The following is a 19501-nucleotide window of genomic DNA, read 5'->3' as shown; positions in this document are numbered from 1 at the left end:
TTTCACAAAAGAAAATCGGGGATTTGTTTTTCTATAGTTAAAAATATTTCATTTACTTATTTGAAGGAGGGAGAGAATGACAGAAGGAGGCAAATAGAGAATGGGCATGCCAGGGCCTCCAGCCACTGAAAATGAACTCCAGATGCATTTACCTCCTTGTGCATCTTGCTTACATGGGTCCTGGGGAGTTGAATCCAGGTCACTAGGGTTCACAAACAAGCACCTTAACTGCTAAGTCATCTCTCCAGCACCAAAATCAGAGATTTTTTAATGAGTAGTCAGTACTTTCTTACACTCTAATTTCTGCTAAGAAAAGCCTGTGATTGCCATTGCAGTAAAATAATGGATCAAGAAAGGAAGAGTCAAAAGCTGAAGGGATTGCTCAGAGGTGAAAGGCACTTGCTTGGACAGCCTGAGGGGTTGAGTACAATTCCCCGGTACCCACGTGACCAAATGCACCACATGGCACATGTATCTCAAAGTTGTTTGCAATAGCGCCAGGACCTGGCATGCCTGTGATCATTTTCTCACATAAGTGTTTCTTTCTTGAAAATTAATATATAAATTAAAGAAATTAATAATCTAGCTATCCTTGCCCTACTGAAATAAAGTGTCATGCATGTATGATTACATATAATAATATTGAAGTTATATATGTATGTATATGTATATATATATGTGTGTGTGTGTGTGTGTGTAATAATCATGCATACATGTCTGTATATACACATATATACTATATACTACTATATGCATACAATATGCATATATAAACATATATTCTCTATCTTTGCTATATTTAATTGTTGTTAATGTAAAGGATGTTATGTGTATATATGATTTTTCTCCAGTAAATCTACACACTGGTAGGGTCAATGACTCTTCCTTATGAACTTTTTTTAAAGGTTTGTTTATTTTTATTCATTTATTTAAGAGTTACAGAAAGAGAGAGAGAGAATGGGTGCACCAGGACCTCCAGCCATTGAAATGAACTCCAGATTCATGTGCCACTGTGTGCATCTGGCTTACCTAGGTACTAGGGAATCGAGCCTTGAACTGGGGTCCTTAGGCTTCAATGGCCAGTGGTTAACTGTGAAGCCATTTCTCCAGCCCCCTTATAAACAGTTTTATCCATCTTCAGGAGTAGCCTGTTTGGCATAGAGCTCATGTTGTCCAAATTGCCACTTCATATAGGTGGTTGGAGTCCTAGAGAATAGCCATTGTCCATATAAAAATGGTGACTTCTGAAGGGAGAATAGTGTTGCATGTCTTGCTGAGCATCTTACTGGTTTTCTTTGTGAGGAAAGTTAAAAGTGCCACATACCCAGTGCACTGGCTGCACAGTAATGCAGGATACTTCTTTGTGCGCTTGCAAGGTCCTGTGTGGGTCCTACAGAACACACAACATGTCTAGACTTTCAAAAATGTACTCATACCACAAACAGGAGCTTGTTGTGGACTAGATGGATGGCTTAGTGGTTAAGGCATTTGCCTACAAAGCCAAAGGATCCAGGTTCGATTCCCCCAAAACCAAATAAACCACATGCACAAAGTTGCGCATGCATCTGGAGTTTTTTTTGCAGTGGCTGGAGGACCCAGCACACCCATTTTCTCTTTCTATGAAAATTAATTGATTAATTAATTAATTAAAACCATGAGCTAGTTGTGGTGGCATACAAGTATGATTCCAGCACTTGAGAGCTTAAGGATTAAGGTCAGTCTGGTCTACATTGGAAGACCCTGTCTAAGAAAAAGCAAAAATCACAACAGGCACCAAGGGCTTGCATATTGCTACCTGTAAATTCCTTCAATAAGTCAGGCCTACCTCTATTGCAAAATTAATAAACTTACTCATAATTATACAAATTAGCAGCAAAACTACAGAATGCAAATACTTTCATAAATCACTAAAACAAGCAGTTTTATGTTGATTATTTGATGTTACATGTCTCATAATCTTAACAGATGTGTACTACATCAATTTTAAAGCCACCTGCCCCTAAGGAAAACAAATACCCATAACTAGTAAATTTACTAAGCAGAAACTTCAACTATGTTTTTCTGGTGATTAATCTATATTGAAATACAGACAACATTACAGTGAGTTTTACAAACTTAGACTTTTGAGCTATAGCAGGCACATATTTTAATGACCGATAATTATATGTGTAACAGGCTTTCATATCTTTTTCGCTATCAAATAACCCAGTATTTATAGAAATTGGATAAAGTGAAACATAATAACATGTAAAATAAAATTACATATTCTCATTATGTCATCTGGGCTAACTTACTCTTGTTTCAATTCATGAAACATTAGAATCTTTACTTAGCTTAGTCAGGCAAAGATAAGAGATGGTACTATTCTGTTGATCTGAGCATGGGGTTTTGATATTATGATCAAATAAAACTTCAGATAGCATATTTATGGATATTGGGAGTTGTGTTTTATATTCTTATAGTTCTTAGGAAACCAATATTTAATTCTTAGAATTGATGCCTCATCTCTATAATTCAGCACATTTGATAATCATTTTCTTGTTGAGGGGCTGACTAAACAGTAAATGCTGCCTACTTGAAGAATATCCCTAGCACTGATGAAGCTAGTCTCAAAGGTTTTTTTTTTTTTTTTCAATCTCCTAAATATTGCCCAAAGTTTAAATCAGAGTAACAAATGCACAATTAACCTGAACAGAGGGAAAAATGCCAACTCAGCACCTTAGGAAATGATCTTGTTGAGTTATGAGTCAGCTCATTTCACAAAGTAGCCATAAAAACGAGTCTTTCATTTTGCAGAGGTACGACTGGCATTTACAGCAGATGATTAAGATAAAGAAGAAAAATAACTTTTGCATTTTACCAGGACAGGGCCATTTTATTCCTGCCATGATTTTTTTTTTTTTTTTTTTTTTGACACTGCAGATTTCATCCATCAAATAAATGTCTCCACACTTCGTCAAGGACCACTTATTCTGTGGGGACTTCTGGGACTGTGACTTACCTTGTGAAAGTTTCTGAAATAAGCTGCCTTTTCATCTGGAAATTTCTCTAGCCTTCTGGGTCCTTTGCTGGAAGCCTTCTTAAAAACCAGCCAGCATCGCCTGAAAATCTGAAAGTAAACAAAGAAATGAACAAAGTGACTATCGTTCTCCTTGTACACATTTACCCACACCAGGGTCAATTAATTTCACTAGGAATAAATTGTGAAGAATCCATTTATGTCAGAATACCATTTTCTTTGAATGAGAACTAGGTTACAAATTAGAACCGGAGCAAATTTTAAAGGCACACCATTTCCTATAAAATGAATATGTTGTGAGGCTTTAAGTATGCTGGTTTTAATATTTCTTTTAAGCAAATCACCTGAGTGTTAATAGCATATATAGTGCTTATTCCCAACATCTTCATGAGACATTATTATCCATGCTCCATGCTCCATGCTCAGACAGTGGTGACTTGATAATGTTAAGTAAAATTTACATGCCACCAAATTTTCTAACTCTGATAAATCATGTATGATAACTGATCTCGTAGGACTTTAGGGTTTTTAACATCTGTTCATATGTTAATTTATAAAGCAGTAATGTGTTTTATAATGTATAACTCAGGCTTACTCTATAGTTTTATGATAACTATAATTTATTCAATATTTGTTATCTGTAATACAATACATTTCAGAAATTAGGTGCACATGTAAGCTTGATAATGGCAAGGTAAATTAGATATTGTTATCATCATTTATAATAAAGCCTATGACAATGTCAGGACTTGATTGCACATCTATCTGACACGTCAGCTCTGGTTAAAAACATTGACTACTAAATACACAAACGGAATACATGTTTTTATTTTTAAGATTTTATTATTTTTTAAAATATTTTATTTTTATTTGAGAGAGAAAGAGAGAAAGGGCCTCCAGCCGCCGTAAATGAACTCCAGACACATGTGCCACCATGTGCATCTGGCTTATGTGGGTCCTGGGGAGTTGAACCTAGGTCCTTTGGCTTTGCAGGCACATGCCTTAACTGTTAAACCATCTCTGCAACCCAGAATAAAGATTTTTGAATCTTCACCTAATTTTCTGAAGCTCATCAATACCAAGGTTTTACATTGTCTGTCACCCATTCAAATTGTATCACCTGCCCTGTGTTGGAAAACAAATTGATAAAATGCATCTTACTTTCTAGTAGTTAAACAGTTTTTGTAATGTGAATTGGCCAGGCTAAAACTTTCACATTTTTAAATTTATCATTTTAAAAATGTAAATTTCCACAAACACAAAAGGAAATCTCAAGAATGAAAATTTCAGAGTCTAGAATGATTACATAGTGGGTAAGAGGATTGCCTTGCAAGTGTGAGTTTTGTCCCCTAGTCGACCCATGTAAAAGTGACATGAGTGGGCTGGAGAGATGGCTTAGTGGTTAAGCGCTTGCCTGTGAAGCCTAAGGACCCCGGTTCGAGGCTCGGTTCCCCAGGTCCCACGTTAGCCAGATGCACAAGGGGGCGCACGCGTCTGGAGTTCGTTTGCAGAGGCTGGAAGCCCTGGCGCGCCCATTCTCTCTCTCTCCCTCTATCTGTCTTTCTATCTGTGTCTGTCGCTCTCAAATAAATAAATAAAAAAAAAAGTGACAGGAGTGACAACATTCACCTAATATTAGTGCTGGGGAGACAGAGACAGGAGGATCCATGTACCTCACTGGCTAGCCAGTCTATTCTATTTGGTAAGTTCCAAGTCAAGGAGAATCTTTGTCTCCAAAAAAAAAAAAAAAAAAAAAAAGACAGCTTTCTAATCCCCAAGGTTATCCTCTTGACTTCATAGGCATGCTTATCCATGAGCATGACTACCCACAAATGCATGTGTGCCATAATGCACACACACACACATGCATGTGCATCACACACACATGCTAAAACATATATTTCAGTAACCTGCATCACAATATTTCTCTCCTATGCCTTTATTTGAACTGCAAAATTGTCAAAGAAAGTTTTGAGCAAGTAGAAGACAGATAATGCAGTTCTCACAATGCTTTGCTGTTTAGTTGGCAAGCTCACCATGGAGAGCTTCCAGCACCTGTGTGCATGTCTGACTGTGTCTGGTCAAATACCAGATTATTTCTAACCCCACGACTGTAAACAAAGAACGGCTTCACTCCTCCAGTACTCTGGGGAATCTTCATCCACTTAGCAATGTATCCTGCAGTTCTTTCCTTGTTGGCCCCGTACTGATCTCTATCCCACAAATGAAATAGCAATAATAATTATCTGATCAATGTATGATATATTTAGCTTGAATTCATCCTATATGAATTTCATCAATATAGAATCCTGATGTTTATGTAAAATGGTAACAGATGTGGAAGGTGTAAAGATACAAGGAGCTAAGGGAAAAGCAATAGAACTTTGGAATTGGTTTGATTGGGATGAAGCTGGGCGACTTTCCAGCTGTGCAAGTTCACACAGCTAGTGACGAAGGGAACCACAGAGGAAGGAGTGAGGATTTCACAAGATGGACGCCAGTTCTATTGCACAAAAATTTCAAATTGCTAGCCAATTTTGCCCACTCCTCCTTTTATTTATTTATTTTTTTAACAGATTAGGTTCTATCTGTTGCACCTGGTGGTCATACCTCTCAATAATATTTTTCTTAATATGTCTCAATCCTAGCATTCAAACCTCTAATATTCTCATGTAACTTTTCTGTAACTAGAAAAGAATGCATTTCCATGTACGAATTTTAAATAATATATAGACAATGTATCAATGTTATTATAAATAATAATTGTGGAACTAGTAAGACTGTACTTTTATCTTTATTTATTTATTTGAAAGAGAGAGAGAGAATGAGAGAAAAAGAGAGAGAACGGGCATTCCAGGGCCTCCAGCCACTGCACAAAATACTCCATATGTGCGTGCTACCATGTGCATCTGGCTTATGTGGGTGCTGGGGAGTTGATCCTAGGTCCTCAGGCTTTGCACACAAGTGCCTTACCCTCTACGCCATCTCACCAGCCCAAGACTGTACTTTTAATTCCACATTAATCTCTTGTAAGTGGCAGGACTTTTGTGCACTCCAGTTCATCCTCTGAGCACATGTCCTCACATTAGCTTGGGGAAAATAATGTAAGCGTTTAAGATTAAGGTGGAGGTAAAAGGAAATTATGTATTTTAAACTAATCCTACCATGGATATACAACACAGGCAAAATGCCTTTAGTAATTGCCCTTGTTTAACCATTCTCAAAATCATTTGACATTTTCCACTACTGTAAAATTAGGTTATACATAGTATCAATAGATAAGTCTATTCAAATATCGCATTTAATTGAAACACTAGTTCCTACTAATATTTCATGAGGGTTTAGATATTGCTAGGTAATAGAGCTATGCATATTTACCTAAAGCAATACACTGTGAATTCTGTTCACATTTTTACCAGTAGATTTTCCTCTCCTGTTATGTTTTAGGGTCTTCCAAATTGCATCATTCCTCATAAACCTCCTCTGGTCTTCAATAGTTTCTAAGCCTTTCCTTAATTTTTTTGACTTTGACAACTTCAAAGGGCATAATGTTTGTCAGTATCTATTTGAGACACTTTTGGTATTTGAAAACTAATGAAAATCTCACAGCCAAGTCATTAAAACAATATCTTGGGGGAAAAATATGAATTGATCCAGGTTGTATACTAATTCATTCTGTTATCTTTCTCTAGTTAATTTTTTTTAAAGTGTCAATTTCTATTCAGTAACAGATTTTCAAAGTATTTTGATTTTGAGTAAGATAAAAAAATAAAAAAAAAAATAACCTGGCATGGAGAAGTCAGAACACTATGAGTCAGGACACTAAATCCTTCATAGTAGGAGTTAAGATGAGCAGAGAGAATGAGGACATTGGAATTTGACCTTTTCCTCACATTAATACTGAACTACAATCTGCTTTATACCCTAAAACTGATGCTGTAGATGGGCATGTATTCCAGAAATACGGAGCACAATTCACTTCTGGGGTCTAGAAAAGTCACTTCTAAAAGAAAAAAAGAAAGAAAGAAAGAAATGTCTCTTTCCTCTTTTAAATGTTAGAACGTCATTGAGCCAAAGACACAGAGTCTCATGGGAGGAACTGGGTACCTTACTTGTATTTGCATCTCACAGGGAGGGGGCACAAAATCATGACCTTCGTGGGGAGAATGTGGAAGGATAAAGGTTATGCTGTTCAGCCACTTTGTGGCTATTGAAGGTCAATAGGAGTTGCAAAGACCATTTGTCTCATTAGTGACATAATGTATGTATGGCTAGGAAGAAGATTTAACTCCCCCACCCCAGCATGTCCCTCCAGCAGATGACTTTCCTGCAGATTCCACCTTACTTTCTGGCTGTGACACCTCTCTAGTATGGAGGTATAATGGAGTTGACCTTCTCAGTTACAGTCTAAACAGGCTGCTCATCTCACCAAAAGGCCTCCAGGGTGACCCTTACATTCTCTGTATAGGAAATTCCTGTTTGCTGCCAGGACTCTAGAAAGTCCCAGCATATCCAGCTGGCCCATGCCCTGGGTTTCCGCTGCATCACCCTGCCAGCCAGCCTGCCATGATTAAGTGCCCTGCTAATCCCCGTCCATCTGATGAAATGCTTTCCGCCCCCAGCAGCTTCTTTCCCTTAATGATTTCTCCCTCTCAAGGTGATTTGACACAAAAGCCGGCATTTTTCCATTTAAGGCTCACTGGGAAGGATGTTGGCATTAGTTCACAGCCATAATTACCTTATTTAGCAAAGACTCATTCACAAGTTTTAACTTACCCTTAGTTGAATTTAATGGGCCTGTTCTCTCACAAGCTGTCTGCCTAATGGACCTTGCACTTCAAGAAGGATTTTGGGTGGAAAACTTGGAAGAATGTCTCACCATGATATTTGTCAAACTTAAAAGTGTATCATACTCAATGTAGCCTAGGCTGGCCTCAAACTCATGGTGATCCTCCTACCACAGCCACTTGAATAAGTCACTCTACCCAGCTTGTAAAGGAAACTATTTGGGAAGGTGAAGGAGACCCATGCAAGGGGAGAGAGGGTAATGGGGGAATTTATATGATATATATGAAAAAACATATAACAAATCCAATTATTTGGTATAATTAATCTATGCTAATAAAAATCATTTAAAAATAAAAAAGTGCATTGGAATGAAGGGGATTGTAGGAACTTCATTTACAGAAATTAAAATAAATACATAAATGGCATATCTAGGTGATTGTATTTGGGTTCTCTTCTGAAAATAAGATTATATTTCTCTCTTTGTGCACACAGAGATAGAGAGAGGGAGAGGGGGACAGAGACACAGAAACAGAGACAGATGTGAATTATATATTTTGAATATAAGATTCAGTCATTCATAACTATTTATCAGACATATCAAGACAATAAAGAAGTAGAGCCTACTGTGGAACAACTGTTTCTGGATTATGCTGTAATAAATTTCCACTCCTGAAGCCTAGATGTGTTCCTTGTGACAAAATGTCCATGGCACTACTGAAAGATAATTGTGTGTGTGAAAAGTAATCAATTGACAGAAGCACGTTTAGTAAACTGTTGGGTCTAGCTGTATCTATCTTTTTAACATGAAAATAATCCTTAGCGTCTTTCAATACAGACTTATATTTAAATGCTTTTTTTTTTTTTTTAATTGAGGTAGGGTTTCTCTCTAGCCCAGGCGAACCTGGAATTTTACTCTGCAGGCCCATGCTGGTCTTGAATTCACAGCTATCTTCCTACCTTTCCCTTCTGAGTTCTGGGATTAAAGATTTGTGCCACCATGCCTGGCTAGGATGATATGACAATTCTTGAAAATAAAACTTTTGTTTCAACATTAATACTTACCTAGCAGATCAAACAAAAATGACAGGCAGAACAAAATCTCAGGATTCTTTCATTCAATGTTTTCAATGTGGTAGCCCCAATAAACTCCAAAAAAAAAAAACCCTCCTTTATTATCAGCTAGGTTGTTTTGCTCTTGCTTGAGGATGGGAACTTATCTTCAAGAGTTGTTAGGAGCCAGGAGAGTGGGCAAGGAAAAAAAAAAAAAAGGGCTGGCGAGATGGCTTAGCGGTTAAGCGCTTGCCTGTGAAGCCTAAGGACCCCGGTTCAAGGCTCGGTTCCCCAGGTCCCACGTTAGCCAGATGCACAAGGGGGCGCACACGTCTGGAGTTAGTTTGCAGAGGCTGGAAGCCCTGGCGCGCCCATTCTCTCTCTCTCCCTGTATCTGTCTTTCTCTCTGTGTCTGTCACTCTCAAATAAAATAAAATAAAATAAAATAAAATAAAATAAAATAAAATAAAATAAACTATTTAAAAAAAAAGAGTAAAAGAGTAAGGAGATAAGAATTGGCATTGTGCAACTCATGAAAAGAATTTGTCTTCTCTTATGCCATTATATTAGTTTTCAGCAATAAGAGAACATGGTCGAACTTTAATTTTAACAAAATATGTGACCAAAATATACATTAAAGTGAAGTGTATAATTCTACCTTGAAACACTTTGAAATGATCAGAGGTTAATTCAGCAGCATGTAGAAAATATTCTGAATTTCCGAGTGCTCACAAATGGACCTTCAACAATGTAAGTCAAAACTCACAAAAAGTGCAAAGGAAGTCAGAATATTGAAAATGTTCAGCATATGAAAGAACAATACTCTATCAATCAGTAGTACAGTGTCTGAGCAACAAGATTCCCAAATGGATTACAGAGACCTCCACATAACAGGGCACTCAGTGACCACACTGCATTATTATCAAGTTCACAAAGAACAGAGGACCTATTGCATGGCAAACCAACAAATTCAAAAGAATGAAAGAAGATTGAATAAGAAAATGGGAAGACTTGACCTGGCATGGAGGTGCATGCCTGTCATTTGAGCACTTAGGAGGCTGAGACCTCCTGAGAATTGCTGCAAGTTACAAGTCAGCCTGAGATGGGATACCTCCAGTGAGTTGTTGGCCAGGGAGGTCCTGATGTCCCCAAAGCATTATAGGCCATTGCTGAGACCCTTGGTTTCCCACCAGGAATAGATGGTAAGACCCTATTGCTGAAGACTCCACATACTTGGGCTGTAAGGCCACTGAGGAATCCTGCTGGAACTGAGCTGATAACCTCCCCCATGCAGACCAGCTGACAAAAAGCTGAAAAAAGCCATGCTACATGTAGTTCAATGGGAGAAAGAGATACCAAAAGTGAAGATACTCAACAGTGGATACTGCAAGCCTTATAATTGGCCAGCCAGGCCAGATGAGCCAATGGGTGCAATAGTGGCACGTCTGTCATGGTGGAAACCAACTGCCCTTCAATTGGACTAGAGGTCCGCTCCATGGAGGGGAATATATCCCTGATACTGAAAACTTAAAACAGGTGTAGTCATGAGCCATAGGGGTGTAACATCTGCTGATGTCTGAGAAATGTATAGACTGTGCTTATCCAACTGCCCAGTAAGCACTTCTCTTAATATTTATACCCTTATATTAATGCTACTCTCACTTTGGGTAGAGAATCTTCTCTTTTCAGATGGCAGTGACCTTGGGATGACTCAGAAGGTATTGTAATGCTAGAAAGAAGTGACTGGAGTACCAAGTAACATCTCTATCACACCTTCCAAGGCTCAGGCTCTAAAGTGGAAGAGGTAGCGGAAAGAATGTAAGAGCCGAAGGAAGAGTAGGACTCCTTACAATGTGCTCCCTCCAGACATAAAATGGCCTGGATATCCATGACCTCATAATGCCTGATACTACCTACACAAGACCATCATAAGGGGATGAAAAGATCATGACATCAAAATAAAAGAGAGACTGATTGAGATGGGGAGGGGATATGATGGAGAGTGGAATTTCAAAGGGGAAAGTGGGGGGTAGGATATTACCATGGGATGTTTTTTATAATCATGGAAAATGTTAATAAAAATTGAGAAAAAAAAAAAGTCAGCCTGAGCTACATAGTTCCAGACTAGGCTGAAGTACATAATAATAACCTGTTTAAAGAAAATGAAGAATAATTGGGATGAATTCTTGAATGAGTGTCAATACTAATTATAAGACATAGTAATTAAAACATTGTATCCTCAGAGAAAGATGGACAAATGAATGGAATACACACTACAGCATACACAAGGACATTTGGTAAATAACAAAAGAAGCACTTCAAAGTAATGAGGAAGATTCAGTAATAATGTCCTAGGTTCATAAGGTGAACATTATGGAACATTATGACTTTCTGATGATGAGTCAAAATTTCTTTCTGTTAGATTTCCTCTCTATTTTTGGCACATGAACGTGTGTGTGGTTGACCTGTGGAAGTGCGTGCTTGTTCATACACATATCTCCACGCATGTGTGTATGATCATTCATGCACATGTGTGGGCAAGCTTGTAGAGAACAGAGGTTGGTGTCAGGTTTCTTTCTTTCTTCCTTCTTTTTTCTTATTTTGTTTTATTTTATTTTTTAAGGTAGGCTGTAGCTCTAGCTCAGGCTGACCTGGAATTCACTCTGTAGTCTCAGGGTGGCCTCAAACTCACAGCGATCCTCCTACCTCTGCCTCCCGAGTGCTGGCATTAAAGGCGCGCACCACCACACCCTGCTGACCCCAGCTATCTTTCTTACATGCTCTCCATTTTGTGTTTGTGTCAGGCTCTCCCTGTGAACCCAGAGCTCATGGATTTGGCTGAATTAGGTAGTGAACAGGCCTGGGGATCCTTCTTCTTCCACTTTCCCACTGCTGAAATCACAGGTGCACACTGCTGTGTGCCGGTATTTTATGTGGGTGCTGGGGATTTGAACTCAGGCTTGCATAGCGAGTTCTTTAACAGTTGAGCCACCTCCCCAGCCCTCCAACAGATTCTAATTAATTCTTATGTGTACAAAAGCAGCGGATGGATTGAAACAGACATTACACTGTTAGCTGAATAAAATTTCTCTGCATTTAAAAACAAGTTACTCAGAACAACAGCAAAGGGGCTGGCTACACGGCTGGCTGGTAAGAGTGCTTACCATGGGAACACGAACGCCTGAGTGTTATAGTCAGAGATGGAGCATTCCAGAACACCTCGCTTTTCCAAGACACCTGAGAGTCCTTTCCATTAAGCAGCAGGTGGCTGCGAGGGGCCAACACCTGGAAGTACTGTCGGTGAAGAAGCTCGGGGGTACGTGTTTTCAAAGGCAGAAGACCACAAAATTACAAGGGCATCGGTGGTGCCAGATTCAGGTCATGGTATCTTGGGGATTTCAGACAGTTTCACTCAGAATCCTGGAGTTCCCTAGAGCTCATACATCTGGCTCAGGCTCTGTGTCTGGGAAGCCTGAGAGGCTTATCAATACAGACGTGGCCCTCCCTAGGAGTTAAGGAGTTTGCGATTGAAAAGCTCCCTAGTGTTGTCTTAGCCATTTTTTTCCCCCAGCAGAAGGAGTAGGGGGCCTCATCAGGACAGGATGGCATTACCTGAGTTATTTCACTGAGAAGGACTGATTTCCCAGCACACAGGTGAACAGCTCAGTGTGAACATAAGTTTCTCTAACCCTAGTCTGGTAAACTGCAGAGAACAGAGAATTACTGGGGCTCGCTGGTCAGCCAAAACAACAACAGAAAACAACAACAACAACAACAAAAACTGCAGCTCCAGGTTCAGTGGGAGACTGTTTCCATGATGCATATGAATGAACAATAGCGATGTCACATGCTCTTCCTCTGGTCTTCACATGTATAGATGTGTACTCCTTGCACACTGGCACACACACATGCATGCACATGCAAAAAAAAAAGGTACATTTTTTGCTGAACAACATCACATATGTTCAGTCTTAGGAATCAGTGTATTCATCACATAAATGTGAAAGACCTAATAACTAAAGCTTTTAGAAACAAACAACTATACCATGGACTTCAAGTTGGGTAAATGTAGGGCACAAAAACATAATTAGAAAAGAGAAATTGAAGTAGGATTTTGTTATGTCAGGACAGAACACACTAAGAAATTAGTATCAAGTCACTTTGTATGCACATGACTGTCAAATATTGAGTATCCAGGATAAGAACACCAGGAATCCCAAAAGAAAAAGGAAATCGTGTGGAAGCAAGGGCAAGATGCCTGAGCTGCCACCTAGATAAAGGAACTGTACACATGTCTAGCACACTTAAGAAAATGCTCAGTCTCCCTGACACTCAGGAAAAGCACAATGAGAGATCCCTTTACTACCAATAAAACAGAAGGGAAGAAAAACTGTCTGTAGTGAAACTTGACTGGGCTGAGGAGCAGTCGGTCTCTGTTTTTGCTAGAGGGAATCTGCACCCGATCATTTTGGAGGCACAGCTATCTAGAACCTACAACTGCTATCAGACAGTAACACGGACTTCCTCTCACAGAGGTGTAAGTAACTCCTCGTCCAAGAACATTCATGATAACATTACTCATATTAGTGTGCATCAGGTTCAGGATGTTGTGATTTACGGCTGCAATTGAATAACAGGCAGTCTTAAGTGTTTGGACTATCACCATACAGGCACAAACCTCATAATCATCAAGGTGTGCAAATCCCAGTGAAATGAATGCATGATGCCAGGTATCCATATCTGCATCCCTTGGATGGATTCAGCCAAGTGATACTGTGCAGAGCACACTTAGGTGGTGAGCAAAGCAAGAGCGCGAAGGTGACTTTCCTCTTAATCAGCACAGAGACTGGCATGGTGGAGGTCTTAGTTGGAACGGGAAGTGACATATTAGGAACCCTTTCCTGCTTCTACAAATGTTTCTTTTGGTGGTGCCACAGCCATATTCACTTTATCCAGTTAGAGAATTTATGCTTTGTGTGTGTGTGTGTGTGTGTGTGTTACTTTGCAATTCAAACAGTTAATTTACTTGAACTTACTTTGTTATGTTTGTGTTAGTTTATGGTTATTTTTTAGGTAGAGAATACTATTGGCTCAAGTTTAAACAGATTTAGGGGATATGTTTTGCTTTTCTCTTTACTGGTCTTCTAAGGAGAAAAGCAACAGAACTGGGGCGAGGGATCGATCCCTCTTATCCCTCTAATAATTTTCAGGGGAGCAGATGTCAATGTGCAATACATGTGCTGGGAAGGTGTTAGGATAAACTATTAATTAGGCTGTACATGGAGTAGAAGCAGACACACACTACAGAGCCTTTGGCTCAGATGCAACATCCTGGAATACTTGTAAATTATGTGCTCAAGTCTCTTAAAAAAAAAAAAAATCCTGGCAGCTCTAGTTTATTCAAATACTAGGTTAACAAAGACTGGCTTAAATGATATCTAGGCTGTTCCTTCTGTTGTCTCCAAAGGAGGTCAAAATGAAATTCTAGGTAGGGAGGGTGTTACGTGAACAGCTGTTCAGCAGGCTTCAGACACATGGCCACATAATTTTACATTACTTGCCCGTGCAGAAGGGCCAGTGCTACCAACCCACGTAATTGAAGCAGTTTGGCAAAGATTCTCAAACCAACTGGTGCAACCAAAACTCTACTGTGAGTTGTCATCCGGAAGGCCTGTGTTATTTGCCCATCTCTTGAACCTAGACTGCCTCCAGTTCTCATCATTGGTAACCCAAGCTCTGATACACCTGACAGACAAGTGCATGTTCACAAGACTCTCTAAAATACTGGAAGGAGAATATATGTCTCCTTATCCCTTATGTGCTTTCATGATTCATTAAAAAAAAAAAAAAATCGAGAGAGAGAAAGAATTGGTACACAAGGGCTTCAGCCACTGAAATTGAACTCCAGATGCTTGGGCCACCTAGTGGGCATGTGCGACCTTGCATTTGCTTCACCTTTGTGTGTCTGGCTTCTGTGGGTTCTGGAGAGTTGAACAGGGGTCCTAAGGCTTCAAAAGCAAGTGCCTCAAGCACTAAGCCAACTCTACAGCCCTCTGTGTTCTTTTGAATAACTTCTTTCCCTATTTATCCTTCAAAGTGAACTGAAGGCATGCACAGCTGTTGTTATTCATTGTCTTTGAAACTGTGTAGTTAATTATTCCTTTTTCTCTGATGAACAACTACTTGACCTTAAGAGCAAGGAAAGTGGAATATCTTTCCACTTGCAGCAACAGGAGCAGTAAAATATGTCTTAAGGGCTGGAGAGATGGCTTAGTGGTTAAGCGCTTGCCTGTGAAGCCTAAGGACTCCGGTTCGAGGCTCGATTACCCAGGACCCACGTTAGCCAGATACACAAGGGGCGCATGCATCTGGAGTTCATGTGCAGTGGCTGGAGGCCCTGGGGTGCCCATTCCCTCTCTATCTATCTCTTTCTCTCCCTCTCTCTGTCACTCTCAAATAAAGAAATAAAAATGACAAAAAATATTTTTAAAAAGTGTCCTTGATGAATTCTTGTTTTGCTGATATTTTAAAATCACAAGTATATTTTCTATTTTAATTGTTTATTGTTGAAATGACACATGATAACAAGTAGCAAATTAGAGAATATTTAAAATTATTTTAAACGAACACATTTGCTTTTATATATGCTTACAGTCACTCATAGACATACCCCTCTTGGAATTGATTCATTTCACCAACATATATTTAATCTCTGACATTTTCCAGATACTTTTCCAGTGCTTGATGCCAAGCAATGAATAAAGTAAACAAAAATACCTGACATTCTTTTCTTCATGAAGTTTAATATTTAGTAAAGGTACATAGGCTGTATTTAAAAAAGAAAACAACAGATAGAGTGGAGAGATGTCTCAACAGTTCAGGCACTTGCTGGTGGAACCTAACAACCTGTGTTCAATTCTCCAGTCTCACATAAAGGAACATATACAGTGGTTCATGCGTCTGGAGTTCTGTTTAGTTGGAGGAGGACTTGGTGCATCTCTCTCTCTCTCTCTCTCTCTCTCTCTCTCTCTCTCTCTCTCTCTCTCTGGCTACCTAGCTATCTCTCTCCTCTTGCAAATAAATAGATTAAATCTTTTTTAAAAAACTGAATAAACGTTATAGTCATAATAATAAGAAAATTAACAGATAATGCAAGGTGGACCCTCTGGGTGCAGCAAATAGCTTTTCCATATAACAAATATGTCACATACTTTCTGTGATGAAGTATTTAAAAATGTTTATAGGGCTGGAGAGATGGCTTAGTGGTTAAGCGCTTGCCTGTGAAGCCTAAGGACCCCGGTTCGAGGCTCGGTTCCCCAGGTCCCACGTTAGCCAGATGCACAAGGGGGCGCACGCGTCTGGAGTTCGTTTGCAGAGGCTGGAAGCCCTGGCGCGCCCATTCTCTCTTTCCCCTCTATCTGTCTTTCTCTCTGTGTCTGTTGCTCTCAAATAAATAAATTTAAAAAAATAAAAAAAATAAAAAAAACTCTAAAAATGTTTATGTAATAAATATTTATAAACAGTTTTCTGTGGAAGAAACATTTTGAAAAATATTTTATTTGGGATGCAGAGATTATTTAGTAGTTAAGGCACTTGCCTGTGAAGCCCAAGGTCCCAGGTTCCAGACATAAGCCAGACACACAATGTAGATGCATATGCAAGGTCTTGCATGCACACAAGGTGATGCACAGGTTAGAGTGGAGTAGCTGGAGACCCTGGTCTGCCAGTTCTCTCTCTCTCTCTCTCTCGTGCTTTCATTAAAAAAAAATTAAAAAATAGCCGGGCATGGTGGCACACGCCTTTAATCCCAGCACTCGTGAGGCAGAGGAAATTTTAGAAAAAGATTTGCATGAGTTTGGGGCCACCCTGAGACTCCATAGTGAATTCCATGTCAGCCTGGGCTAGAGTTACAGAGAAAAATGCAGATAGATTGAATTTTCTTGATGTTGTCTTCACCAAGATAAACTAAATGTAGATAATATTTAGTACATATTTGTTTAATATAATAATAAGTTAATGTATTTAGTATATGACTACGTGTTTAAGATGTGCTTTAACCTGGTTTACACTCTATTTACAGAGCCCACAAAGTGTTCTTAGCTACCTAGAACATGAAGATATTAGTTTTTAAAAATATTCTAAGCCTCCACAACTATACACGAAATTCTTCAATATCTTTTTGTTTAATTTGTCTATAAGAAAGTGGATTTCTCAGTGGTCAAAATGATCAATTATTCACTACTCTCCAGGTCAGTGATGCTTTGAATCTCCTCTTAATAAGTAAATCCTTTTACAATCATCAAAACAAATGCCAATCAGTCCAATTTTAATTAAAAGCTAGTATTCTTTCTTCAATATAAGTCTTCCTAAAATGTCAAACACATACAGTTATAAGTCTTGCAATATATTCTTCTTTTTCTTCTAGGGAGACAAATGTACATTCTAACATATTTTTAAAATTTTTATTTATTTATTTGCAAGCAGAGAGAGACAGATAGAAGAGAGACAGACACAGAGAGAATGGGCACACCAGGGCCTCTAGCTACTGAAAACAAATTTCGGATGCATGTACTCCTTGTGCTTACATGGGTCCTGGGGAATTGAACCTGGGTCCTTTGGCTTCTGAGGCAAATGCCTTAACTGCTATGCCATTTCTCCAGCCTGAGAAAAATGTATTTTAAAATATTTATGTAAACATGAATAGAAACATGGGCAATCTATTAGAAAATTCAAAATGTAAACATCTTTGTTGGAAGAATGAAATCATTTGAGATGATACATTGCTTAATTATAAACAATGACAAGAGAATTTTGATGCAAATTTTATTTATGACACAGAAAACAGTAGTAATGATTTTATGTTCTGCCAAGGACTTTACTATTTGATTCCTGTTCTTAAACTCTGTTTATTTTTTATTTTTTGTCTTTCTTTTACAGCTTCTTGGAATTTCTCATCATAGAAATCTTTGCTTTTTTATATTGTATGGGTTCCTTCTTTTTCTAAAATTTCCATTACAAAAGTCTGGTGGAGTAGAAGTAATTATTTCTATTTTTGTTTGTGCATGCTTCTATTGATTACTAAAAGGTGACTATTGAACATGGAGTCCTTTAAGTGATTTATGGCAAAGTTTCATATACAAGAAATGCACAGAGCATTACTTGAATCATAGATATGCCCTCAAAGTTCAGGAATTAAAAGCTTTGTGTGCACTGAGGGAGGGTTCAGAAAAGAGACATGATTGCATCATGAAGATTCTGACTTTAGGGCTGGAGAGATGGCTTAGTGGTTAAGGCATATGCTCTCATAGCCAAAGGACCCCTGTTGTCCCAGGTTCCATGTAAGCCAGGTGCACAATGGGGCGCATGTGTCTGGAGTTCATTTGTGTGGCAGGATGCACTGGTGTGCCCATTCCCCCTCTCTCTCTCAATGGTAAATAAATAAATTTACATATATATATATATATATATGTATGTATGTATGATGATTCTGACTTCATCTATGTGTTAATTCCTAGATGAGTTCATGAAGTGAAAACTACAGGAAGACGATCCTAGTTGGTGGCAGTATGTTACTGGGATAATGTCCCTGGAGGTTGTATTTTGTTTTTGTTTCTTCCTTACTCTCTGTTTCCTTGTTTCCATGTGGTAAACAAGACCTGCCAGGGTGCTCTGCTTCTGCAGTCTCAGAAACTACTAGAACAAGAGTCCATGGGATGCAGCCTCTGAAACCATGACATAAGCAAAAATGAGTCCTTCTTACTTGATTCCACTCAAGCATATGACCACAATGATAGAAAGCTGACTGTACAAGTTTTATACTTCAAATATAAAAGCCGTTGGTCAGGAACATGTGGAAAGCCAAGTCATGGGCTCGTGATGAAAATGAATGATCTGAATTTCTATATATGATTTTGCTTTGTGTTATTTCATTTTCTCAGAGAAATGGACTTATCACTTCAACCCTTTCTTTCCTCAAAGAAATCATTTGCTCTTCATATCACTGAGATATATATGTATATATAATATATAGACAATATATAATCATATATATATATACATATATATATATTATATATATTCTATATATGCTGTTATTTTGGGGGGGTTCGAGGTATGGTCTTACTTTAGCTCAGGCTGACCTGATTCACTGTGTAGTCTTTGCGTGGCCTTGAACTCATGGCAATCCTCCTACTCTCCCTCCCATGTGCTGGGATTAAAGGCATGCGCCACCACGCCTGGCTTCTTATCTGTATATTTTTTACAACAGAATGATAAACACCACTAAAAGTTTAAGATCATCTTCTCACCCATAAACTTGTACATATTTGATTGGATTAGTAATTGTGTGTGTTATGTGTGGTGTGTTGTATGCACATGTGTGTGCAAGGCACATGCTGAGGCCAGAGGAGAACATAGGTTGATCTTATTCTAACACTCATCATGTGTCCCCGTAAGAAGGAGTCTTATTGATTGTACGAATGCTTGGCTAGCTTCAGTGAGTTTCTGTTTTTACCTCATCACAGAATTGGGGTTCTAGGCATGCACGGCCCCTCTCAGCTGTTTACATGGGTGCTGAGGAATTCAAATCAGACATCCTCAGCCTTATTAAGTGTAATATCTACTCAGAAACTGCTGTTACCCATC

General features: G+C 38.8%; 1 protein-coding gene across 1 annotated transcript in view; it reads right to left on the bottom strand.

The window, feature by feature from the left end:
• Dok6 (docking protein 6) overlaps positions 1-19501 on the bottom strand; it is a 394737-nt gene that overhangs the window by 260368 nt on the left and 114868 nt on the right. Inside the window, exon 3 of the mRNA XM_004654811.2 lies at positions 3002-3109. Coding sequence (XP_004654868.2) covers positions 3002-3109 — 108 coding nt within the window. The remainder of the gene's footprint in view (positions 1-3001; positions 3110-19501) is intronic.

The sequence above is a fragment of the Jaculus jaculus genome, chromosome 15 (genome assembly GCF_020740685.1).
Source record: "Jaculus jaculus isolate mJacJac1 chromosome 15, mJacJac1.mat.Y.cur, whole genome shotgun sequence".
In the NCBI taxonomy this organism is placed as follows: domain Eukaryota; kingdom Metazoa; phylum Chordata; class Mammalia; order Rodentia; family Dipodidae; genus Jaculus; species Jaculus jaculus.
Note: the sequence above shows the minus strand (reverse complement) of the source record. Positions and strands in the feature narration are given on the sequence as shown.